The sequence below is a fragment of the Syngnathoides biaculeatus genome, chromosome 15 (genome assembly GCF_019802595.1).
Source record: "Syngnathoides biaculeatus isolate LvHL_M chromosome 15, ASM1980259v1, whole genome shotgun sequence".
NCBI classification, from domain to species: domain Eukaryota; kingdom Metazoa; phylum Chordata; class Actinopteri; order Syngnathiformes; family Syngnathidae; genus Syngnathoides; species Syngnathoides biaculeatus.
Genome location: NC_084654.1, coordinates 11022018 through 11049913, shown reverse-complemented (window position 1 = coordinate 11049913; position 27896 = coordinate 11022018). Strand labels below are relative to the sequence as shown.

At 39.6% G+C, this 27896-nt stretch overlaps 1 protein-coding gene across 1 annotated transcript; it reads right to left on the bottom strand.

Annotated features, from left to right (window-relative positions):
- Nucleotides 1–1249: 1249 nt before the first annotated feature.
- On the bottom strand, nucleotides 1250–27896 carry LOC133513254 (filamin-A-interacting protein 1-like). Its single transcript, XM_061843856.1, has 6 exons — nucleotides 27738–27896; nucleotides 17255–17540; nucleotides 16438–16611; nucleotides 16187–16365; nucleotides 3149–5930; nucleotides 1250–2221 (listed from the first exon to the last, which is right to left on the bottom strand). Exons 2-6 carry the CDS (start codon nucleotides 17531–17533, stop codon nucleotides 2015–2017), a joined length of 3621 nt encoding a protein of 1206 aa, XP_061699840.1. The 5' UTR covers nucleotides 17534–17540; nucleotides 27738–27896; the 3' UTR covers nucleotides 1250–2014.

Sequence of the window (27896 nt, the reverse complement as noted above, 5' to 3'; positions counted from 1 at the left end):
AAATGCCATTTTTTCCCAGTCTCTTCTTCTATGTTGAGTCATGAACCCTGGCCTTAGCTGAGTTATTCTTACTTAGCATTTGGACATTTCAGACAGAGCCCGTACCCCCCATTCCAAAGCCAAGTAATGTTAACTATCTTGGGAAGTGGATATGAAAAGTGCTGCATTTCTTTTGTGTATTTTGATGGAATAGAGTCAGAGGCATTTTATTGAGACATCAAACTGTTAAATAAATAAAAAGAGGTACAGAGAGGAGGTTTGTGGGGTGCAGGGGTCAAACAGTGTTTGGAGTTAGTTGCAGCAGGACTATTTGACTACATCTGTTCTCATGTGAGATTATATCATTGCAAACTATAATTGCTATAGGAACAGTTCACTTTTATGGGAAAATATATGGTATAATGTGTAGTGTTTTTTAAAACTTTTGTATTCAGCGATTCAGGGAAAGTTGGAATTTTATGGATGACAACATAATGGTATTTAAATATTGTATTGTGACAAGAAAGTGATAGGGTGAGAAGCTCAGTCATCCGAGAGGGGCTCAGTGTCGAGCCGCTATTCCTCCGCATTGAGAAGAGCCAGATGAGGTGACTGGAGCATCTGATTCGGATGTCTCCTGGATGCCTCCCTGGTGAGCTGTTCCGGGCACGTCCCATCGGAAAGAGACCCCGGGGACGACCCAGGACACGCTGGAGAGACTGTCTCTCGGCTGGCTTGGGAACTCTCCTACTTCTTTACTAACATGAAAATGATCAAATATAAGGACTGTGTAAGCAGGCAATTTCTGACCTATGATTGTTTTGATTGGTATTTGCCAGTATTTTCAATTAATTTTTGTATCAATTTCATATATTTGAAATAAATGAACAATTTTGAAAGTTTGCAAAATGTCCTTTTAATTTAGGTATTACGACCTATAAAATATAAATTACAAACTTTCTTAACAGATTCACTGCCACTCCCCAGTGTGAATGTGGATAATTGAATTCAACAGCTGTCAATGCCAGTGATTAATAGGAAATAGTAAGACAACTAAAAAAGTAAAATTGGCATTTTCCAACAAATGTCAAGCCTGCTGATCGTATAAATTTGTACAGTGCACATTTATGATAATACATCTGTATTGTGTGAGATTTTCTATGTTCAAAGTTCCAAATGGCAATTTGGCTGCTCATTGTGTTATGTAGTAAGACATTAACTCACGTTAACCTTTTATTCAATGCAAATGAAACAGAACAGAACAGCTTGATTCTGGTTGGAAAGATGAATCCATGCATTAAAGACAAACATTAGATTTGTGCTTTTCTTCTTCCAATGAACATGAACACTTGAATTATTTTTATTCAAAATAAGTTTAGTAACAAATGATTGACATACACTTAAAATGCAAATGACATTAACTTAAACTGGATACATTTTAAGTTGTTTTTATTATTTGTGATAGAATCAACAATTAGTTGGCAGCACGGTGGATCAGCTGGTGAAGGTTTGGCCTCACAGTTCTGAAGACCCAGGTTCGATAACCAGCTCCGCCTGTGTGGAGTTAGCATGTTCTCTCCATGCCTGTGTGGGTTTTCTCCAGGCACTCCGGTTTCCTCCCACATCCCAAAAACATGCAACATTAATTGGACACTCTAAATTGCCCCTCGGTGTGATTGTGAGTGTGGCTGTTTATCTCTATGTGTCCTGTGATTGGCTGGCAACCAGTTCAGGCTGTACCTCGCTTCCTGCCTGTTGACAGCTGGGAAAGGCTCCAGCACTCCTCGCGACCCTCGTGAGGATGAGCGGCAAAGAAAATGGATGGATGGATGAACAATTAGTAGCAGAGTGGTTTGACCTGTTTCCCTCCATACATTTTACAATGAAAGAAAATATGTGACAAAGAAATACAGTCAAGCAGGCTTTACATAAATAGAGTGTTTTAGATAAAATATAATCACTAATCGCTCACTTGACTGTTGTGTTTTGAATGTATTATTGTTCTTAAGCACCAGAGACTGTTTTGGTTGGTCAATCAGCCTTTTCCTCCATTTTGATAAGTTATGCCGTTAATGACTGATTTCTTAACTTCTATCCTCATAGAATGACTTTCTGCTCGTGACTCTGCCTTCAGTCCACTTGATATGCCCAAGGAACCGAGCACCATCTTCCCTGTTTTCAGGCTCTTGGACATTGGGATGCGGGTCAGCCCCGTGCGAGGGCCCTGGGAATCATGCCCACACTGTTTGACAATAGAGAGAGAGAGAGAGAAAGAGACAAGAGTACAGTTTCAGGAGAATGAAAGCAGTTGGCATTCGGATGGAAAATGAAGAATAATTTAGTTTAAAAGAGCAAAACAGGAATTCCCATTTTCTAAACACTTTAACCCATTGGACAGAAACCAAATGAAAATGCAAATAATTATTCATTCTTTCATTTTCAACCCAGTTAGGTGGGCATGGTTTCTGTGTGTTGTTCCTGCTACAAGGCTGTTTTTTGTCAGCCGGGGGGCACAGAGCCCTGCGAATCTGTTTGTGGATGTAAACACTGTGAAACAAATATAAATTACAGCACGCCTGTAGCAGGATGGCAAAATGCCACATCATTAGCTCTGCTGTGCTGAGGCCAGCCTGTAGGGCCTTTTTTTTTGCCACATTATCAAACTGAGTCACAAAGAGTATATCATAAGGTCCACTGAAACCTCAACACTGTTTCACTCATGGCATTACACTCACGCAGAGACACATGGAAATAATCGCAATATTACTATACTTTAACTCAACTCATCTTGTCTTTGTCTTCTGTAGTCATTTGACTCTTTTCCCCAAATAATAAGAAGCAAAAGTGACTTTGTGACAAAAGTATCCTTTTTATCCCTTTGAAATGTAAGTCTAGAAAAATAAGATAATTGTAGAGAAAATGGCAGGACTGCGCAAAAGTCATTGGCCAGCACATTAGATTTGTTGTTTTAGCATTACTATGACAAGCAAACAACATTATGACCACTTTCAGGAGATAATGAATGATGTCATATATAAACCCTGGTCTCGTGTCAATGAGACAAAAGGACCGCAGTGAATGAACAAAACTACGGCTGGCCTTGGATCTTTGCATTCTACTGGATAGTCTATTTTACTTTTCTACTGTAATAACCCTGAGAAAAACGTACCATGCTTTGTGTTGGTCTGGTAGTGTTTGACGCAACAGGAGAAATGGTAAGGGTGCTCATCACTTTGTTCTGTGTGGTCCGGGTTGTAGTAATTTGGCGAGGGGAGCGCAACACTGTCCCTGTCGACAGGGTCAGTTCCTTGCTTTCAGTTACAGCAGACACTGGCCTGACTCCCATCTTTGGGGTCAGATTATTTCCTAAATGAATATGGATTTTGTTATCGTCAGTGGTGGTGATAATGCTTGTGTTATTGTGACCCTTCCTTATAGGCACTGGGACCATCTGTTTTTCAGGGGTAACCTTGAATACAGCCCGGCCCATTGTCATCTCTTGGGGTTCTGGGGAAGAAGAGGCATCAGGCACTGCCGAGGTGCTAACTGTCATGATTGTGACGGGAGACATGGGCCTTCCTGAGGTAGATGAGGAAGTTAAGTTGCAGTCTGGAGACTTGGCTCTGGAAATAGTTGTGATGGTGACTGGAGATTTAGCTCTTTCTGGAGCCTGATGTTCATTGCTGGATTTTCCCCGAATTGCACCGGAGTGTGTTGGAATGATTGTGATTCTGGATTTAGGGTGTGATTGATTTAGTGGAGCAGATGTTGAGAAAACATCCTCAGTAGCGGTGCTACTGATCTCAAGCGTGGCCATATTGTTTTGGTGGTCTGGCATCACTCGGATGTGTAAAGGCTGTCCTTGCTTGTGGGCCACAGTCAGGTTTGGATTTCCACTGATATGTGTTTTTTCCAGATTGGTTTCATGAGAGTTGTTCTCTTTCTTCCTCATCCAAGGTATCCAGGATTTCTTATTACTGAGATCACTTCCAGATGAAGGGGAACGTTCAATTCCACCTGTCTTTTCTGTTGGCTTCTTCAGACTTTTCTGCCTTAAATTGTTCATGATGTTGTTCTCTTCTTGAACAGATTTCCTTATAAAACCAGCTGGAGTATCTTCCTCTGTTGGGCCATTAGACAATGCTTCTGTCTGTACTCCAGTGGATGTGACAGGAACGTCCACCATCCTCCTCCCATTCAAACTAGGCCTCAGTGCACGACTGTGACGCTTAGCGCTCTCCAGTTCTTTGGTGAGATGCAGAACTTCAGTGCCCATACTCTTGGCTTTCTCTTCCTCTTCAAAGAACCTCTGCTGTAGTACTGAGTAATCTACTTGTAGTTGAGAAAGCTGGTCCTCTTTGTGCATCAATTCATGTATCTTTTCCTTTAGAGCTACAACATCCGCCTGCATTTCTCTGGTTTTCGCCTCCTCAATCTTGTATCGTTGTCGAAGGTCTTCCTCCTGGCTATCCTCCTCTCCTTTCTCAATCGCTTTGTTCCGTGCTATCTGACTCCTCATGGCCTCCACTTGCTGGGAAAGTATGGTGGCTTTGTCTTGTTCTGTTATAAACCTTTTCTCCAAAATGTCATACTGATCCTCTGTTTTAAGCAAATCTCCCTCAACCACTTCAAGCTGTTTGAGGCGATTTCTGAGGTGCTCAATCTCCAAGGTTAGCTCTTTAATTTTGTTATCTTCTCTTTTTCCAGCATCAGATGTTCTTCCTTGCTCAATTTTCACAGTATTTTTTGTAGACAATCTCTCTGCTTGCTCTACCCCATCCAACCTTTTTTTCATTTGGCTAACCTTAGAAAGAAGATCCTTTGTTTTATCTGTTTCGTTTGCCAACTTGGTGTTGAGATCCCTCTTTTCTATCGTCAGAGTATCGACTTTGGTTTCCATTTCCGATTTAAACTTTAAGAGATTTTTGCTTTCTTCTATCAATTTCTCTGTCACTGCCATAACCTTACTCTGTTCATCTTTGACCATCTTTGTTAAATCCTCCTTTTTCTTTTCATCAGATGTGATTCTTTCCACCAAAGTCTTTCGTTCCTCCATTAGCGCCACAGTCAATGACTTAAGCTTACCTAAGTCATCCTTCAGGTTAAGCTCGGACTTTTCCAACTTGAGTTCAGAGGATTCAAGCTCTTTCATTCGGATCTTGAGCATGACAACTTCCTCAGCGAGCTCTTTGGTATGGCCCTTCTCTCTTTCTAAAGCAACAAATAACTGAGCAGACTCTTTCTTGCCTATGTTTAAGGCACCTTCAAGTTTCTCTAACTCTGTCATTCTTTTCTGAAGTTTCTCCACTTCTATCTGAAGCTCTTTACTTTTGTTATTCTCCTCCTGTAGCTTCTTCTTAAGCTCTTTGCACTGATTTTCAGTTCGAGTGATCTCCTCGTCGTTTCCTTCCATCTCTAGCACACGCTTCCTTAAATTCTCTAGTTCAGTAATCAAGTTAGAGTTCACAGGTTCTCCTTTGCCTGTTTTGTCCCCCATCTCCTGTAGTTCCTCTTCAGATTTCCTCAAGGCCTTGTTGCGCTCCTCTATCTCATCCACTGTATGCAAAAGCCCGAGAATTTTTGAATTGAGTTGACGGTTGAGGAGCTCCTGATCTGCAAGTTTAGTGCTCATGTCTTCATGCTGCTGAGCAAGTTTGACAGTTTTCTCTTTAAGCTCGGCCTCTAAGCCCAGAACCCTGTGGGCATCTTCCTGGGCATGCGTCCTGGTTTCACTCAATATCTTCCTCTGCTGCTGAAGCTGCTGGTTCAGTTCCTGGACCCGTTGATTCTGTTGATCCATTTGCTCCAGGTGTTGTTGGCGCTCATTAACCAACATTAAGGCAAAAGATTTCAGTTTCACAAGCTCCTCCTGCACCTTGGCCAGACGTTTAGAATGCTCCTTGTCCTTTTTCACCTGGTAGGCTTTTTCGTTGTCAAGCAGCTTCTTTAGTCTAAAGATGGCAATAAGAAAAGGGAAGGTTGTCCATTAGTCAAGCATATAATGAATTTTTCTGCTCTAAAGACTGTATTGTACAAATGTGTGTTGATCAGTTCAAGGAGAGATTTAATTCAGTAAAAGTAATATTCTCCCCTCTCTTATTATTATTATTATTATTTCATTATTATTATCAGTAGTAATAGAAGTTGTAGTATTTAGCTACTTACTTACTTGCTTACTTACTCTGGATTTCCTTCACACCATTTAAAAATAAATTACATGTGTCAAACGTATGGCCTGGTGGCTAGTCCTAACCTCCCACATCATTTAACTTAATTTAAAGGAAATCATCTGCATCAACTTCCAAGTTTGTTGCTTGTACCAACATTTCTAATTACCATATTTAATACACAATAGTACTGAGCTATTGCAAGCTTTTTGTGTTTCCAAACACATTTAACTAGCAACTTGTACAATAGTTGAAAAACTGTTATCTGATTTCAAAACAGGTTATCCATCGATTTGTTGTGGATATGTAATAATATGATGAGGTAATGAAACATTTTTTGGGTTCAGAATCTCAATGGCCCTGTGACGAAGATCATAACGACAATGTTGCCCATGACAAAAATTAGGTGGACACCCCTGGATTAGGTAGGTGAGGATTAGACACACATCACTGACAATATGATGAAAGGAAGTAATTAGTCATCAACACCATGAACAGTTGAGCCATTTAATATCACATGAAGCTCTCACAAACTGCAGGACTACTTGTTTCCTAAATCAAGATAAGATTAAAACATAAACTGATCTGTTTTGGCTATGTGGACCTATTTTCTGTTTTGTTCTTTCCAGTCCGCTAAAGCTAATTCATGCTGCTCCAGTAAAACAAAACAGAATGCAGTGTTGCAGGTTCTCCCTCTGCACTACCATACACAATGCAGTACCAATATTACCAAATAAGCTGGAGACACCAAATTCTAATCAATAAACAAAAGGTTCACATCTCAATTTCCAAGGAATTATGAATCAGTGCTTCATATAATGTAAATGCAATCGGAAAACTTCAGATAAAAAAATGCAATCGGGACTTACCACTGTTGTTCTACAAGCAACACAGGCATAATTACAGTGACACAAAATCCAATCAGGATGCATGACAAGTAGGCAGGGCCTCTTTTTTTCACAAATAATCCTGTGTCACATCTCAAGGATACATATTTAAGGACTATGAAGTGTGACTTAATACAGTGCAGAACGATCAGACCTCTGGTGAGCAATGTCACATCATCCTTATAAAGCAGTAATGTGTGGCAGTGCATGTGTGTATGTGTGTGTGTGTGTATGTGTGTGGGCACATGCGAGAGAAAGTGAGAGAGACTGTGTAGTGTTCCACTTTGGACTGTGAAAGGGGTGGGATTTTTGCCACTGGAGGAGTGCTCTGTAAAACCCCCAATTTTCCTACTTCCATGCAACACTGGCATGTTTGAGTGAAGGCCAGTCCAAATGCTTTTCAAGGCAGTTTAGGTCTTACTGAGTAAAACGTCCCACAATTTCAATTTCTTTGCACGTTCCTTGGTGGACTTTTAAATGTTTTTCACACTTTAAGTGTAAAACTATTGATGTAAACAGCAGGGATTGTTCATTATACTGTAGTTCCCCTTTAGGTAAAACTGGACTAGGACTGTTTTTCATGTGATGAGGGAAACAGATATGATTTTGTTAGATGTGTCATTTTTTTAGGGGAAGAGGGTTGAAAATGACCAAACGTAACAATGATGGATTTTTAAGAAACTATCGAGATGCACACCCTATGAGTTTTGATACACCTGAAAATTTCCATGCCATCATGTTTTTCCTATAATGTTTCATGTGGTTTTATTGTGTTGGAAATGCCCATTTTGCACCTTTTCAAAAGATTATACTTGATCTTATACATCTAGCAATTGAGATAGCCAGATTTCTAATATCTATTTATCCATCCATCCATTCGCTGAACCGCTTATCCTCACAAGGGGTACACGCTGAACTGGATGCCAGTCAATCTCAGCATTACTATTCAATGTGTAATTAAAATAAATAAATTGCTCTGATTCTTAATTTAAATATGAAAAACAACTTTGCTCTGATGGGTCCTTGATGATATCGTGGCTTCTCGTGGCGGTCAAGCAAACATTATAACATTGCGTTTGGATCCTTCCATGTCTTGCCTTGAAGCACAATTCGCCAAGCATTGGATTGTTGGCACACTAATAGGGATTGTGATCTGGCAGGAGAGGTGAGTGAAAACTAAAAAAAGAGGGGCATACTTAAAGCAGGCGGCCCAGTGAGGAACTTGTTAGCACATCTGGCTCACAGCTCTGAGGGCTCGGGTTCAAATCTGGCCTCACTTGTGTGGAGTTTGCATGTTCTCCCCATGCCTGTGTGGGTTTTCTCCAGGTACTCCAGTTTCTTCCCACGAATATGCATGGTAGGTTAGTTGAAGACTCTAAAGTGCCAGTAGGTGCAAATGGTTGTTTGTTTATGTGTGTCCTCTGATTGGCTGTAGGCCAGTTCAGAGTGTAGCTCGCCTGTCATCCAAAGATACCTGGGCTCCAACACACCCGCGACCCTTGTGAGGATGAGTTGGACATAAAATTAATACTATAAGGTTGTGCTTGTCACCCACTCCCGTTCATTTGAATTGAACCTGCATGCAACTTTTCTCGGTAATAATGAATACAAGCTTCGGTATTTCATTCAGTTACATACATAAAAATTATAGATATACAATAGTTAAGAATTGTTGTAAAACACAACATACGTATATCTATAGACTTTTTTGTTTGTATTTGTTTGGCAGGGACTCGTTCAGTCAAAACCCGAAATGCTGTGTTGCCATTCAACCAAGTTGAATCCATGGGTACCAACAACAAAGTATTTGGGCACATTTTGACCAATGTTATACATAAAATAGTACAAGATTGGATTTGGGTGACATGAGACCTTTAAGTGATCACATCAACATCTCTGACATAGCTGCCAATGCATAATTCCATTATTTTAGGAAAAATAATTCCATAATTAACTATATGATACAATTATTTAATTTGTGCTGTTGTTTGTTTTTACTCTTGTTATATTCAAAATTTCATTTTAAAAATAAACTGGCATATTCCTAATCCTTATACGTATATTTTAGACACTGCTCAGGTTAATATATTTAAAATTGATTGAAAGGTTCTTGTGTTTTTGAGAACAAAAAAAAAAATACATGTGGAATGATAGCATTGCATTTTATCCTGTTTCTTAGGGAATTTGCTCAAAGGCAGCGAGGTCTGTCTCGAAAGGTTTAGGATTGAAGCAGACGAGAGCTGCCAAAAAATCATCACAACAATAATGTGTGAGTAGGATTTATCTTACTTGCCTGAGAAAAGCAATTATGTGTAAAGCAAGAACATTGGGTTGATAATTTACAGCACGACTGATGTGCTGTGAAGAGAAACAAATTGGAGGCAAAGTGGACATTAGGCAACCACAATGACAGTACCGTACATAATAACTGTTCGAGCCACTACCAGATGGGTGGAGAAAATTGACTGAGCACCAAGTAGCAACATGTACTGTAACCTGACATACAGCAGGCTATGTTTATATAACACAATTTTCTATGAAGTACTTCCACACTTTGAGCATGCAGCAACCAGCGTATTACCTGTCTGTCCAGAAATAGTGGTCTGGTTTTTTTTTCCAAAATCAAAACATGACAATCTAAAGTGATTTTCTCAATCCTACCTATGGACAGTAAGAGTCGGTGCGTAATATACAGTACTGCTTCGTAGATCTAGTCAATTAATGTACTGTATAACCATAATACAGATATTATGATGTAAGATAAGAAAACTCTTGATTTTCCATGTTTAAAAGTCATTATAAATGGCTTAACATCTAATACAGATCAACATTTACAGTCATTTTGTGTGGAGCTATCATCCTTCCAAGAGTGGAACTTGTTCCTCTGCTAAGTATCACCCATTACGTCACTTAAATATTTAAGTTCTTGATGTACAACTTGATCTGATATATCTGAGAGGTTTTAATGCTTATGTTAGCAAGAGTGAAAGAACTTATTTGATGCCCATTTTCTGCATTCCTGACTGTTTGGCATCTGACCATTTTTTTTTTTTTTTTCACTTAGCCCTCACCCAGAGGGCTGGAGGACATCACGCTAATGGAAAATGAGATTTTTCCGTTTCGACAAAGGGAGAGAATGACAAAGTAGAGAAGTACCACACTTGCACATTTAACAGAAATGATTTTTTGTTTAGGTGTTGGTCCAAAGGGATTCTTGCATGCACCGTATTTACCTTTTTTTGTGTGTTGTATTTACTCTATAAAAAATTGTGTCCTTTTGGCATTTTACCATACTTACATGGGTACATTTTATGGGTGGGATTTTTTTCAAGCCAATTTGGTAAAGTTATAAGCACTAAATGAGAATTTTCTTATGTTAACGCCACTATTATAGACCTTTAAATTATACAATGGGGCTTTATCATAGCAATGTCAAAAACACTTTTAAGGATTCAGGATATTTTATTGTCATACCAACACATATTTACACAATATGGTACAAAAACAGACACCTGCAGTACCAAAATAACCCAATAAGTCTCAAGACTTGTGAAATACTGTATAAATAGAGAAAGAAATTAAGACAAAATACTATATTCTGGACTAAAGATGGAAAAATAAATTATAATTATCTGCAGTTGTGAATGTAAGCAAGAATGTGAATGGTTTTCTGTACGTTTTTAAGCAAGGGTAAAATCAACCCAATTATTTTAGTAGTTTAGTTATTTCAAAATAGATTTAGCACGTTACTCTTGAATTTTAAATGTCATCAAATATAATATTCCTCAAATTCCACATATTTGCTTTTTGAGATCCAAATTATAGCAATGTCAATTCAACAAGCAACACACGCAGTCATGTTGCACTTTAAGGTGATAATTAAGATGACATCTTTGAGCATCGTTTTTTAATCCATCCAAATGTAATACTTAAACTTTCATGTCGTGTAAAAACATCCACTTTGGTCGACTTGAGTCACAACCACTTAAGCACAGAACTCCTGTCACAGCCACTTAGCCAGGCTCATCTTTAAAGTCATCATGATTTCCTCTGAGGTGCGTTTGATTCTTATTCATGCAAGCAATCACTGCAGGGGCTATGGGTTGAAAGGTCAACTGCAAATATTCACTCCTTGCTCAGTCGTCTGTGTGGTACTCGTGTTGATGTCTTCTGCTTGAAAAGAACAAATTTGTCTCTTTGAGTGGTGCTAAATTTTGAGACATTAAATGCTTGAACATTACTGCCATTAGACTTACTGTATGTTATTGTGAGTCCCTAAATGTCTTGTCAAGTTAAGATTTCACACTATTATTCATCCAAAAAATAATTTCATTTGAGTGGCGCCACTCATTTAGGGAAAGAAGAACAATTATTTAGTATCGGTATCGTGCCATCACATGAAGCTCTTACCTTTAAAAAAAATGGACATCCATTCAAAAAAATGTATGCTTCTCACAACTTTAGAGGGGCGTTTTCACAATGAAGAGATTGAATGAATCAACCTTCTGCTGTTCTTTTGAACCACACCACAAAATAAATGTAATCTATGTTGACCTTCTGTTCCCATGATAAACTTCCCATGTACTCCAGTAAAAAGCACAAGGAAGACTATGCCGCCGCATCACTACAGCATAAAATGCAGTATCTTTGTGTTATTTGGTCTTGTCCGCAGGCGGTTTGTTTGGCTGAATTTTGTTTTTCAAGGAGTGTGACAAACACAGTAACAAGTCTTTTGCAGAAATGCCTTGCAAATTAATTATTTCAACATTCTTGAATTAATTGTGGACCTTGATAAGTTATTGTGGATTTTTTAAATGTTAAATAATTTGAAATTCTTTCCTAGAAAAAAAAATATACCTCTCAAGTTGCAAAATGCAGAGGTGGAACTGGTGTTACTGCAAGGCTCCACTTTTACATTTTCTTTGGCTTTTTGCATGGGTGCAAGGGAAATTACATGATAATAACTATAGTAGTAATAAGAAGAAGACCAACAACAAGTATAGTAATGCATGAAGTCTATGTATGCAGGGTGACATGCCTCGTATTACATTTCTGTCATTGTTAAGTTTGAAAGCATGTTTTCCTTTTTAACAGTGATTTTACAGTGGTGTGGTCATTAAGAATTTTAAAATGCCACTTTCCACATTTAAAAATATATAGTGGCAACAGTTTAGCCAAAGAACAGATCAAGCACTTTTCCATGAATTCATAGGGAGGAAAATCTGGGCAAATTAGAGTCAATCGGTGTTCTGGACTAATTCGTGATCGACTTTTTGAGTTGAGTACTGTGTACAATTCCTCCCTCGGGAAAGTAACTGCCATTTACCATCTTTCATCCCTGAGTACTGGTGCTTGAATTAGTAAGGGCTCACTTTCATATACAGGTAAAAAATTTGTGAGGACGTGGTGGAACATCTGTGATGTGCTGTACACCTCCCTCTGTCCCTCTATCACACTTCCTATCTGCCGTCTTCCTCATGACCAAAAGTGAAAGGTAATAAGCTATTGGATGACATCATTTCAGAAGTGATGTAATGGACTCTCGGTTCTGCTTCTATTCTGTGCATCCCTTATCTCTTTCAGTCACTAAGTTGACACCTTGTACATGTCAAGTTTACACATCTCTACCTGCCAGAGCTACAGTATATGCCTCTCACTGTCAAACTGGAGTACAAACATTATTTCATTTTACCACTTTTGTGAATCAAACTATTCTTTTCGTTCTTGGTTGACTTGGTGAGGACAACAAATTCTCCAGCATCAATAAATTCATTGTCTTTTTGCTTCACTCAACTCTTTTGCTTTCTCTTTCATCAAGTTGTCATTGAATTTTTGTTTTTCCTTTTTTTTTCAATTTTTCAATTTGCATTTCCTTTCCTTTTTGTATCGCCTACTGCCGTCACCACATCCTGGCATCAGCATCATCATACTTCTATACTCTTGAACGTCCATCCAACCATCCATCCATTTTCTTTGCTGCTCATCCTCACGAGGGTCGCGGGGAGTGCTCGAGCCTATCCGAGCTGTCAAGGGGCAGGAAGAGGGGTACATCCTGAACTGGTTGCCAGCCAATCGCAGGGCACATAGAGACAAACAGGTGCACTCACAATCACACCTGGGGGCAATTTAGAGTGTCCAATTAATGTTGTATGTTTTTGGGATGTGGGAGGAAACCAGACTACCTGGAGCAGCGCCAGGATCAAACCTGGGTCCTCAGAACTTTGAGGCCAACACTTAACCAGCTTATCCAACGTGCCGCCCTCTTGAACGTTTTATGTTTTAAATGAATGATACATCTTTTTGCAGGTCACTGAACCAAGATGAAAAACAACAAGGCAAAATATGTGTCCAAGAATATAGTGTGATCATCCCTCGACTAGATGATTAGTTAGTGGAGATTTAGCAATACTTTCAAGATGAGAATTTAAGGCCCAACTTGACTGATAACCAGGTAGTAGTCCTGCCACTAATAACACGCACTTCATATTGAAGCCCTTAATAAGCATGATTGACCATATGAAATCCAAACTTTGACTCTCTTGCTGTCCTATTGTTGAATGATTCAACAATATTTATATTACTGTACTTATAGTTTGCACCAGTATAGAACTACATACACCACATCATCCTGACAAGTGTTTCTAATATTGTGATTCTTCCATGGTGCTCAATGAGGCAATCAAAATACTAAAAACATCTCTCATAGTAATCTAGTACAGTTTTGCACTACTCCGAATGATCCTGCCATCCAATTTTCTATAGCACATATATATATATATATATATATATATTATCAAATGAATCCCTACCTGACAGTGTCAATCAAAACTGATCATTATTATCTTTGTAAAGGGAGTAATATTAATTCACCTGTTGTAGTGGATGTTTGCTCATAGCGTTGTGGCTGATGGGTGTCCAGGTTTACGGTGTACTGAGTCAGTTGCAGTAGTTTCTAATATTTTGGTTACCTCTTTCATTTACACAAGAGTCCTAAAATAATGTAAAAAGTATCAGTAACCTGCACTTTAGTTGTATATAACTGTATTTTTTTTCAGTTACCTTGACCTTTTGGAAAACTATTTACTGTACAAACTTTAGAGAGCTTTTTTTTCAAGTTTTCATCTAACTTTATACAGTAAAACACGTTGCTTAGCCTGCGAGCTCCCTGGACTTTTTGATGGAATTTTTAAACAAATATCAGTTTTTGAATTACAATAAAAATTCAACATATGGCAAAGCTGAAAGGCTGTTTGATAAATATATGCTAACAGGCATTTAAATAAAGTGTTGAAGTTTTTATAATTACATTTTTTGATACCAGTACATTCTATTTGACTCCAATTAAAAAGATCAACTCAAAATATTGGTTATTGGCCTCCTTGATTACTAATAATTGACCCCTCCGTGGATATTGCGCAATCCGCGTCACTGACCAATCAGAGGCCAGAGATCTGCATAAACCAAAGCCCGGTTTTCCTCCCGCCATTTTCTCAGACAACATTGCATGGTCCAGTATAGGTTTAGTTAGCGTTTTATCACGTATTTGGGTTATTTAACAAAAAATATGGTTAAGAGGTGTAGTCACGGACTTTGTAATAGTGACGACAGGTATCCTGAAAGGCTAGTTGGTGGAGTTCGATTCGTACTCTTTCCAAAACCGAAGACCCAGTACGAAAAATGCTTCGATGGATCAAACTTTGTGGAAGACCGCATCATCAACTAAATCCATCTAATATCAACTGGAACACATATGTTTGCACGAAGGTATGCCCTATATTTGATTTTCAATACATGTCTCGTATAAATGAATTGGTAGTTCTTCGCTAGCATAACACTGCTGCGTGTGAACGATTGACACACTTATTCTTTGTTGAGCGATATTTAGCGATGATCGGACTGCACAAACGTATTGATTTCTTGCTGGCTCGCGGCCAGAAGCTTAACCAGACTGTGTTTGCACGAAGATATGCCCTAAATGTGATTTTTAATACACGTCTCGTATAAATGAATGAGACGTTCTCCGCTAGCATAACATTGCTACGTGTGAACGATTGCCACACTTATTCTTTGTTGAGCGATATTTAGCGATGATCGGACTGCACAAACATATTGATTTCTTGCTGGCTCGTGGCCGAAAGTTAACCAGACTGTGTTTGCACGAAGATATGCCCTAAATTAGATTTTTAATACACGTGTCGTATAAATGAATGAGACGTTCTCCGCTAGCATAACATTGCTACGTGTGAATGATTGAATGAAATCAGAAGCATGGCGTCTCTCTCAGTGGCGTGACGTCACTTCAGGTGGCGTGGTTAAGTGCCCTGTACGGAGGGGTCAATTGGTATCGACCCTGAAAAAAGTATATTGGTCTGTCACTAAGGTACTAACACATTTATATTCCATGTTATATTCCTATTTATCCATCCATCCATTTTCTTCACTGCTCATCCTCACAAGGGTTGCAAGGAAGTGCTGGAGCCTATCCCAGCTGTCAACGGGGAGGAGGCGGGGTACACCCTGAACTGGTTGCCAGCCAATCACAGGCCACATGGAGACAGACGACATGGAATGTGGGAGGAAACCGGAGTCCCCGGAGGAAACTCACGCAGGGATGGCCAGAACATGCAAACTCCACAAATGCAGGTCCTGGATTGAACCCGGGACCTCAGAACTGTGAGGCCAACGCTATACCAACTGATCCACCGTGCTGCCATTCCTATTTATGTCATATAAAAATATGCACATAAATATGTAAAGGTGGGGCACAGTGGATGAACTTGTAAAGTGTTGGCCTCACAGTTCTGAGGACCCGGGTTTGATCTTAGCCCCACGTGTGTGGAGTTTGCATGTTCTCCCAGTGCCTGTGTGGGTTTTTCCGCGCACTCCATTTTTCCTCCCACACCACAAAAACATGCAACATTAATTGGACACTCTAAATTGCCCCTAGGTGTGATGGTGAGTACGACTGTTGTCTGTCTCCATGTGCCCTGTGATTGGCTGGCGACCAGTTCAGGGTGTACCCCGCCTCCTGCCCGTTGACAGCTGGAATAGGCTCCAGCACTCCCCGCGACCCTCAGATGGATAAGGAGCAAAGAAAATTGATGGATGGATGGAATATGTTAAGGTCAACCCAGTGCATCTTTCTTTCATTACCTTTCTCTCTCTTGCTCAAGCAGATTGGTAAAGTCGTCACTCTTGTTCATGTAATCGACGTGTTTGCGCTTCTCGCTGTCCAGCTCGTGTACAGTCCGACGGTGGCATTTTTCAGCAAGCAGCAACTGGCCCAGCATCCGCCTGTAGGTCTCCCTGTGCTTCTCCTGCAGACGCTCCAACTGCAAATGCAGTGCTCGTTTTAAGAGATGTGATAATCAACTACAGTCTTGCAAAAGATTGCTGCGACTGACCTCGATCATGGGCTTTTGGTAGACGCTGTGGGTGTGCGGTGGCGTGCCGGCGATGAGGCCGTCCCTTTGCAGGGCCCGGAGAGCCGAGCGACTTGCTGCAGAGCTGTCTGGTGATCCAGTGCTCACTTGGGGGGTTTGCTTGGACTTTAACATGTCGATAACATCTTCTCTTGCCTGCAGTCCCACAGAGATATAAAAAGATTAAAATTGCATAATGTGGCTTGAAGCGCTCAAACTATAAAACAGCGGAAACATTCTTAAACAGGAAAGTATAAAATGATGTTAGAGTATTGTAATGTGCTTATTTTCTCAGAAAATTGGATTCACTTGAACTTTTTTTTTGGGGGGGGTCATTCTGACGCAGCAGCTATTTTGCTATTTCAAAAAATATGGCGGGTAAATGAGTCACACATCACGTATTACTGGGCCATTTGTAATTATGGTAAAATGCTACAATCAGCAAACACGCACCATAAGTGTGAGAAAATTGTCTCTTTCTTTTTTATTGATTTTTGTATTAATATATCGTTACTAATCTCTTGATTTGTTTTATGTTGTTGCTCGTATTGTATAGGAGGAATTTTTACTCTACTGTAGTTCCTAAGACAACAGGGAAAACCTTTTCGGCCGAAGACTCATGCTTGACCACAAGGTGGTGCTGTAGTTGAACTTCAATCGATGAGTCCGAATGGCTCGCCCTTTCAGTCTTTGCGCTGTGCATTCTATGAATGAAGTGGGTGCTCTGTACTGAATAATTTTCTCAATGAAAGATTGGCTGTGTGTTAGATTTTATGTTGTAGTCTCGTTGAAAACCGACCTGAATCTCCCCTTCCATGATCCCCAGCAGTTTGAGCAGATCCTCTCTGGACAGGTTCATGACAGATCCTCCTTTTTCTCCCGTCTTTGAGTTCATCAATGTCTGCTCTTTGTCAAATATCACCTCCATGTTATCTTCACCCTCCTGCTGCTGAACCTTGGACTTCATGTTCTTCACAGCAATACACATGTCCTGCCCTTGGCTGATGTCATGGTCACCCTGTGGGACCCCAAGGACCCCATTGGTCGGGTGTGCCACCTCATTACTTTTGGATCTCATTTCCCACCTAGACCAAGGACAGAGAAAAATATGTAATCTTACTTGACAAAGCACAGGTAGTTTCGACAGATTTGACCTTTTTTGGTTTCTTACATCCACCAATCCATTCGCACTTGTTGTCATAAAGATGACCCTGACTTTAGGAAAGAAGCTACGTGCACCTCCAAATTGGTCGCCAGCCAATTGGCGGGCACATAAAGACAAAGAGTCACTCACATTCACACCTATGGGCAATATAGTGAATGTTTTGGGAATTTCAAAGGAAGCCTGAATGCATGGAGAAAATCATAGCAACATTTGGGAGAACATGCAAAATACACACAGGAGGGCCAAAGCCAAGATTTAAACCCACTACACCTCAACTGTGAAGGAGAAGTTCCAATCAACATTCCACAGCTGCCTTCATTAATACGGTCTTTTCATTTCTATTCTAGGGGGTCAAATTCATTCAATTTTAACTTTAAAACCTTTCCTGCCTTCCTTGCCTACTTTTCCACATGTGCAGTAGAATGTAACTTCTTAAAATTACACTCACCCTCCAAACCACAAGTACATGTGAATACTGCAAAGTAGATCAAAATGGGGAAAAACTGGGGACATCCAAGCTCTCTATCCATATATTCTGTAATTCATTTTGTTGCAATTATCTTGAATATATCTTGTACGAGGACTTCATTATATAAATAGTGACTCTTGTCTTCACACACTGCTGTAATTGTCATTGATGTGCAGCATGTTGTAGGGTAAGGGTGCTGACACGATGGTTATAATATAATTATGATGGGAGGAAAGTCTGTGTAGCTACCAGCAGAGGTAATACAATGCAGAATTGTAGTTTTGGTCAACTATACTGTATTTGTTACTGTGTAGAAGTATCTAATGGTGTTTGGCATAGGTAATAAATAAAATATCAGTTTTACTTGTACCTCTTGGCCACTGACATATACTGTACAGTTATACTATGTACATTACATCAATGTACAGCAGTGCATATTCGGTGAAGATATTTTCAACTTGGTATTGTAAATGTTTCTACATTAAGTGACTCAGGAACATGATATTTCATGCCTCGTATTTTGTAGGCAATGTGCACCTTTTGTGTTTGAAAAAAAAAACTTATAGTGTTAACGTCTCGTAAACAGGTGCAAAGAGCCCGTTCATTGTTTAAATACACTGTGGTTCATCAAAGTGGGAGTGTGGGGTTTTGTCTCTTTTATGTGCAATTCGTGTTTGTGATCTCAAACCGTCCTTGAGACGAGCACTGATCTTTAGGACTAACATCTGTATGTTTAAGTGCCAAGAAAGCATTGTCAGACAGAACAGACGTGCTTAATAGCTGTTCAAATATCAATAAATACATGCAAAAGCACAACATTGAACACGACGGGAATCTGATTCACAACAATGCATTGCATTGTAGATGCAATGTAATGTAGTGTAGACGTCTTATCTGTCAAAGATTCTGGCCTAGGAGAGCGTGCAATCTAAACTGCATCAACTTTAATAGTGTTTGAAATAGTCTAAAACTGATTTATTTCCAGGGGAAATAAGCCCTGCGCATTAAAGAGAAGAACACGAGATAGCTAGGACTGCATCTCTCAGTTCAAAGAGAACAGATAAAGAAATAGTACAAATATTACACATGAAGTACATACCTCCTCTTACCTCTGGGAGTTCACTGGGTGCATGGAGTGTTACTTGTTACCCAGAGATTAATTGCATTACCTGCTATTTTGTGCATAACTGTAATAATTTGGTCACATGCATCCCACAAGTGCACACACAAGTGCTTCCAACCGTGATCCGGGCAATATCGGCACATTGGAATGAAGATGTGACAAATATTCTAATGGCTTCAAAGCATGCCCGACTCGGCACGAGTGATGAAGCATGTGTAACGCGGTGAATAGTGTTGATAAAAACAGCCGTTCACTGCTTTATTTTTATACTAGGGGGATGCCATGATAATCCACATACTGTACTACTACAGTCCCGGATCTGTTGCTCTCACGTTGCAGGGCCACTCTTCATGGTTCAACAGAGGCTGCAGGCTTTTTAAGTGGGGAAAATTTTTGTCTCCTAAGTGCCAGACATGAGTGAAGGCAGAGGAAATTTCATTGTAGGCACATTCACAACAAACCCTTTGCATGCAAAAAACAACATGTTAACTGTCACAGTTGCATTGCACAGTGTTAAACTTTTAAAATTCCTGGCATTTGACAATTATACAAAGTACTACCAATATGTTTGATGATTCTCACCTTTCCTAAGAGTGAGAACCGAGAGCTCCAAAATGGGTCCAAAACTAATATTTTACCAGAAAAATGCTGAAATGTGACATCCAGATGTCAGATTTCTTTGTGTGTTCATTACAATTTGGTTTCTTCACATTATATCAGAACCTTTGAATAGTATTATGAAACCTGATAGGGATACTACATTACCTCTATTGATTATATTGTTATATCCATCCATCCATCCATCCATCCATCCATTTTCTTTGCCACTTATCCTCACAAGGGTCGCGGGGAGTGCTGGAGCCTATCCCAGCTGTCAATGGGCAGGAGGCGGGGTCGACCCTGAACTGGTTGCCAGCCAATCGCAGGGCACATGGAGACAGACAACAGTCGTACTCACAATCACACCTAGGGGCAATTTAGAGTCTCCGTCCAATTAATGTTGCATGTTTTTGGAATGTGGGAGGAAACCAGAGTGCCCAGAGGAAACCCAGGCAGGCTCGGGGAGAACATGCAAACTCCACACAGGCGGGGCCGGGATCTAACCCGGGTCTTCAGAACTACCATACCACCCGATATTGTTATATTTGACATTTAATATTTTAGCCTTGACTAGGATCAGCCAGCAATGATAAGACGTTGTCATCGCTTATATGCCTTTCCTGTTGATCCTCCTTGCCTGGTCATTGAAGCCTTGACTGTTTTCAATTCTCTTGAGCAACAAATGGGCATTCCAAAGTCTCGTGCCCTACATTCCAGGCTGGTCAGCATGCAGCACTTCCAGTTGTCTTAATGAAGAATTTTTTTTTTTTTTTTTAAACTGTCTGACAATCAGGCTTTAGTCAAAGGTCTTTGGGGAATACCAGACCGCCCATACAACATATTCACAACGTTACTGATTGTTTGGCAAACAACGCGGTGCAGTTGAATGTCTCGTGACTGAGCCAGAGAGGCCACAAACAAGGCCAAAGCCTAAATTTAAAATGGGAACCCAAATGTTACTCATGGTAAATCCAACTGTCACATAAACATGTGTACATACAAGTATTTATAGAATGGGCGCCTCCTTCCAAAGATGAAGTATGTCAGTGGTCAGTGGGTAGATACTACTGATGGTTTCTACATGTTTTGTTTTCTCTAAATTTCATTTACATGTTTCATTACTGAAAGTATCGGAAAAACAAAATAGTTTTCACGTTGGTGTGTGTAGTTGGGGAGCATCTAACTTAACTCTAACACATTGCATTCATATTTAAACTACAGAAGAAGTGACTTTGGCTTTTCTTCTCAGTGGGGTCGCCACCACGAGTCACTCGCGTGATTTGTTTGGCTGAGGTTCCGCGTTGGATGTGCTTCCTGACAAAACCCACCCATTTTGATCCAGACTTGGGACCAGCAGTGGCTGAGTATCAGAGCATTTACTGGGAAACTACAGTATTTGTGTAATCAGTGAGAGGAGCTCCATTAGTCTGTTGTCAGACTTCAGAGGTAAACCAATTGGATTTGAAAGAAAATCCTCCTTCTTCTCTGGAAAGGCTGTTAAAATTGCAAAGACCAGAGAAACTCCAGATTTGCTGTAATTTTCAGGACAATGGTCAGGTATTACAATACATGTACTCTCCATCTTACAATTTATTTGTTGACAAAGAAATAATGTGTAGGTCATGGATCCATTCTCTTTTGGGCTGTCTGCACAATCAAATTAACCCCTTGGACGATTGAGAATCTTCAACTTACTTAACATTCACAAACACTTACCAGAAAGAAGTCAAACATACAAGAAAATTATTTTCAAGTATAAAAGCAAAGTTTGCAAGTCAACAATGACATACAGTAATTACGGACTGAATTTGATACTTAAATGTACAAAATCCTCTTCAATCCTCAATGGAGGAGACAGACTGCTCACCTGATAGCCTTCGTTTTCCATTATAATGTGACATTCTTCTAACATTTAAAGTTAAAAATACGATTGTACTATCTTAATAATACGACATTGTTGTCCATATTTTTCTCTTCAGTGATACTAATAGTCCTTGTAACTATATAAGGAAAGAAAAATCCTTGTGTTTGGCAACTTGCTGCATTAGCTGACAGCTATAAAATGCGATACACTAGAGGGCTCATTTCACCCTGACACGAAGACAAAGCCAGCCAAGTTTTTCAAATTTGATATTTGGATCTGCATCCGCGCCTCAGAGTCGACATTTCAAATCAGTCCGTCTCTTAACGAAAACTTGGCGAACGTGCTGGCGTGCAGGGGTACAAAGCATCAGTATGTTCCAGCATTTTGATGGACAGGGCCTTCCAGTCTAGACGACCGGTGACCTCAGGGTCAGATTTTACGTAACTGCCGTGTTCTCGGAAAATTAAGATTTGGTATGTGAGCTGTTCAAGCAGCAACTGTAACTCATGCATTAATGAATCACTTGAAAATTCCAAACGTCAGCAGCATTTTTTAAAATACCAAACTGCATCGTTATGATGAATTGTTGCCTTTCGTGCATGTCGAAGTGAATTCAGTTTTGCAGTATTATTAGTGAGCGAGATATGTGACCGAGACTGCACACATGATGCATTTTGCGTTTATTCTTGACAATGATAATGAGTCCTGACTGTCACCAAACAATCGTGGAAGTGCAGCTGCAAGACTGCATGACTCATCCTCATAACGTCCTAATAACTAACAAAGAAATCAATAGATAAAAAAAAACATGAATCCAGATAGTACTTTTGAGAGTGCCAGCTTTAATTTTAGTCTTCACAGAACAACAACAGACAATATCAGCCCATTCACGCAGTGCAGTCAAGAGATAGGAGTCTGATGGGTCCTTGAATAGGAACAGTAAGAAAACAGACAAAGACTTCGACAGTACAGGAGGAGGTTTTGCAATCTGATTTTTGTCTGAGTGGTCAATCCCAAAACTCCTGGATTAGTAGTCCACAGTTGTATTATTTCTATACTCTAAAATAATGATGAATATAATGGACAGTACTATTTTGTGACATGGAGATGTCTGGGACATAACCATGGACATGAAAAGGTGAAAAATAGTCCAGTGATTTTCAAATTAAAGTGTCCGTTAGCTGCACATAAATAAGAATTACAATGATTATGGGAACATCTTAAGAAACATTTTTCATGATTTAAAACTCTTTAGGTGTCTTAATAAAAGCTCTTTGACATTGTTCTGTCAGATGATAAAGGATTATAACACACCTAGAACTCTATTTTCCTGATTTGCGCTTATCTGGCTTGTCATAATCACGCCAATGCGCCAACAGTAACAACACGGCTGATTTGATTCATCCCCAATCAAACTTCATTCATTCGATTTAAGTGAGACACAATGACGGCTTCCCAAGCAAAGGGAGAGTGATCCACGGCATTGCCACTTGGCCATGAAGGGGCAAACGACGTAATTAATTCAATGGAGGAGGAGCTTGCAGTAACTGGGGATGTCTTTACAATGTCCGTGGACTTCATGAATCTGTCCTCGTCCATGCACAATCGTGCTTGGTGCTATCCGTCCTCCGGCGCATGTTGCTATATACTATAGTTCAAATGACTTGGTTTTTGGGGGTGGGGGTTCTGTACCCATCAAACTTCCATGACAAACAGGCCTGAGCTGGGGCATAGGACAAAGAAATTGTCTCTTTAGTGCTTACAGCTTTTTTGCTATGTTCAGCAACTTTTCGGACTGAGTTTATGATTTTATTTCTCAATTATGTTTCCCCTTTAAATGTTGAAATGTGTTAAGATCATGTCCAGATTATGAAAAAAACTGTTTACTAAAAATAAATAAAAAGCACATTTTTCAGAGGTTCTGAGGTTCTGTTCTGATGTTATATGTTGACCACTGTGACTACCAACAAAAAATAAGTCTGCAAACTCTGACAAGAAAAGAATGTGAGAATGTGAGTTGAATGTGGGAATGAATACATGAATGCCAAGAAGCGGACAGGGAGGGAGCTGAGTGTATCTGCAGGAGAGTGATGGCACTGCGGTCGATTTATGTGGTTCTGGAGTAGAGAAGGTTAAGATTTCAGGTTGTTGTCTTTAACATTTACAGCCTAGTACTACGGTCTGACTCAGCTCGAGTTGTGAAGTTTTTAAGCTTGTTTATGCAGATGGTTTGGCTGATTCGATTTTCAGTTTAGAAGCGATGCAGATGCACATCATGATGTTGTCAGTGTGACTACGTTCTGAACAAATGAAGTGAAGTTGAACATTCAAAGTTGATGGTAATGTTTGCCGTTACCCTAGTTGACCTCCAAATTACTCTAATTTATTATTATTATTATTATTATTAACATACAATATACAGTATATGTAGTACTGCACTTGACTGGCAACCAGTCTAGGTTGGACTTTGACTCTTGCCCAGAGTCAGCAGGGATTGGCTCTAGCTCACCCATAACCCGAAAGAGAACAAATGATACATAAAACTGCACAATGATATTGGTACTTAGTGGTGTTTCATAGATTAATCAAATGACATTATAATCAAGTAATTTAGTTTCAGTTTGTAAATCTTTCCCTACTGTTGGTTTTCGTTCAGCATAATATGGTTCCTTTTCAAATAGATGTAGGGGTGCAGCCAGTGATCATTGTGGAATCCACCAATTGTTGGATCTGAAACTCTCTGACAATATAATCACTAGTTAGCAGCTAATCCAATGTTTATAGCCAGTGACCTTTGCCGTCTTGCCTTTCAGGATCAAGTGATCAGGAGAAGATCTTAAGTTGCTATGGAGTCTGAGGACTTAATTATTTTTAAACCAAGTGAGTTATAAATGCCGATGATCTGTGAAACATCCAAATGTGTCTAAACTGAATTTTTGGAATTGTAGTCCGGGGGCTCTTATACTGTTTGCCTAAGAGCGGCGACGCATGTGTCAGTGACAGCTGTTGTTGAGACCCACCAGATTCAGAAAGTAGACGCCAATAGTACTGACATTTTCATAGCATGATTCAGTGTGTGCACAGAACCACTCATGCTGACACCAATACCTTTGTCCATGAACGTGAATTTGTTTTCAAAAAAATTCCGATAGAAAAGAGTTTGTCTTTCATTGTCTTTATTTTGGAAGCCATGATTGTTGTTTTACTTACGGTTTGTTTTTTCAAAACCAGTCGAAACCTGATACTACACAGAGACTCCTTGCCAACAGCTCCAGCTTCCTTTCATATGTGACAATTTATACATTTTACACCCCTGTGGTATATGTATGCTTTGGCAAGGCTATCTGTGATATATTAAAGTTGTGATACTGTATGTGTAATGATTTATATTAAGGCATGTGAAGTATATTGACTGTGTGTGGATGAAAACAATCCTTAGCTGCAGCCAGGTATGTGGCCTCGTGGGTCTATAATCTAGATGCTAGAACGGGGAACAGTTACAATATCCTAACCTTACCAACCCGGCACAATACTGATATTATGACATCATAAAAGGAAAATGAAGGCATTGAATTGAGTGAATAACAAAAATGATATAGTGTAGAACTGTACACAATATCGTTTTTGACAACATCCATCATAGATAAGAATAGTTATGTTGCAGGCAACTTAAAAGTGCCCAGATCTAATAAAAGAAGAACACATTCTTGCCAGTATTATTTAAAGTCTTAATTGTCCCTGGAGAGTTTTATTTAACATTTTGTGTGTTGAAAGTTTAGCAAGTCAATAATAACCACACACACGACCAGCACTTTATGACTCTAAACATGTGCTGCGTTGCGTGAATGTCAGTCGGAAAGGGCGACTGGACGTCCTCCTTTGCCCCAACGTGTTCAGTTTTTGGAGACTACAATTTAAAAAAAAAAATTGGTCAGGCTTTTTTTGTTTGTTTTGTTTTTTGATTAAAGAATTTCTTCCGCTCTATGATTTAAGTTCCGCGCTCCAGCACAGTCTGAAAGTACCGTGGTGGGGTGACTTCTTAGCCAATATTCCTACAAACATCGGATGATTCTGATAGCAATATAGCGCCACAAATTACTGAGCATTGTTACTTAGCATGTATCCATATTAAGTATTAATATAATGGAAGTGGTACATTTTTTAATCTCCTTGACCATCAGTTATAAAAAAAATTATTTACATGGAAAAGTAAAAAAACATTACGATTTGTACACATATTTGTATGTTCCCACATGTATGGCAAAATGAGTACTTGCCTCATGAAATTTGAGATGTTCTCCAGATGTATTGTCAACCTGCACGAAGAGAACTAAAATACAAATATCATCCATCCATTTTGTACACAGTTAGGGCTTTTCAGGGTTGCAGAGAGCTGGACCCTCTCCCAGCTTACTTAAGGCAAGTGGTGTCCGACACTTGGATTGGTCACCAACCACTCAAAGTGCAGACATGGAGACGGACATAATATTAAACTTATCATTCATGTCGTCATTCAGTATGAATTGAACCCACACTGCCACATGAAAGTCAGATGAGTGCATCTGAACACCAGTGTTGTAACAATTCATTTTATTGTCTGTAGCTTTATAAAGATTGTTTGATTTTTAAGTACAATTGTTCACATAAAGTAGACAAGGTTATAATGTTGTGACTGTTGTCTTGTTAAAGGCCATTAATATATTAAAATTATATGTTGAAGGAGTATGCACTGAACAAATTATTGCTGCGCTTTGGCTCTAATGAGTCCTAAACTACGTAACATACATTCTCGAGTCAGTACATCATCGATGCTCATTCCAGGTTGGGCAACTTCAGATTCCAGATTGAATCTTGACCACCATCTAACACTAGAAAGATTTACAGTCAATCGGAATCATTTGCAAGCCAATAATTGCACCATATTCACAAATGTATCTTTTTCAAGGGGCCCTTTGGGTGCACGTTCAGCACTTTGTCAAGCCAGAATGCACTCGGAACCAGCTGAAATGAGCACGCAGTACCATTAATGAGCAGTCCGTTGCCCCCGTTTCTCTTTGTGGCATTTGTACTACGTCAGCTTGAGGCGGGGGTGTTTTGCCGCAAGAGAGAAAGAGGCTACAAGCTGATGACCTCATGTGGATGAAATTGAATTTTATTTTAACACTATTACAGGATGTATGCTGGATGAAATGTGTCATAGTGCTGGAGGATGCAGGGAAGTGGTGAGTGTTTCTTGTCTGTCAGTCTGTCAAGCGGGAACCATGAGTTTTGCTTTCTCTTTGTTGGGAAGAGACGTAGAAGAAAATACTAAGGAAGTTAGATGATATAAGCACACTCACGTTCATAGCATTAAGACACCAGCGTCATCACACGTGTAATTACTAGTCATCATAGTTAAGGTGGATGTTCGGGTTTCACAGAGGTTAACTTATTTTTACATTTGTGTAACATCTGCAATGAGCTGACCTTCTGATTTATCATTGTCAGTGAAATTATGGGAGATTCTGCTGTTTTTTGTTTTTAAGTTTTTTGGTTTTTTTTTTGCATTTCAATATTAGCACAGGTTAGCGCTTACATTTTACATATATAAAATAGTTTGGACTCAATCTTATCAAACACACCGGCCAATGGCTGTCCATAGTCCTCATATACTGTACAATGACTTCATGCTCACGACTCAGTGTCGCTTCATCCTTCGTTGGCTTGTGGGTTTCTGCCTACATACAATTGTGGACTAAATAGTCACATTCACATACTACGATAAAATGTAATTCATCCAGATATTTTATTCATGATGCTAACCACTTGTCAGTCACTCTAACAATAGCAAAGCTCGAGTGGCATGTGCAACAATGTATTCAAGTCTCGAATGAATAATTTATGAAAAATCTAAATCACTGAATTAATGCATTAACTTTGTTCATCAATACAGTGAAGAGGAGCGGTCAGTTGACTTAAATAAGGGCAAAAACTTTTGTAATGACTACTAACACCACACCGGTTTTTTTTCAGTCTCACGGGAGGAACAAGGCAGTTTGTTACGCACAAATGAAAGCGTTACCTGTTGCGTTGTTCCTCACGTTTAGTCGGTGGTGGCCCCTCGTGTGTAATCCTGGTGATGTGGGGGGGTGAAGCATCCACAAATCTCCACTTAAGATGTCCTGTGGTCGTACTGGCTATTGATCAATGCGATGAGCAATCTCCATGCTCCTTTCCCTCT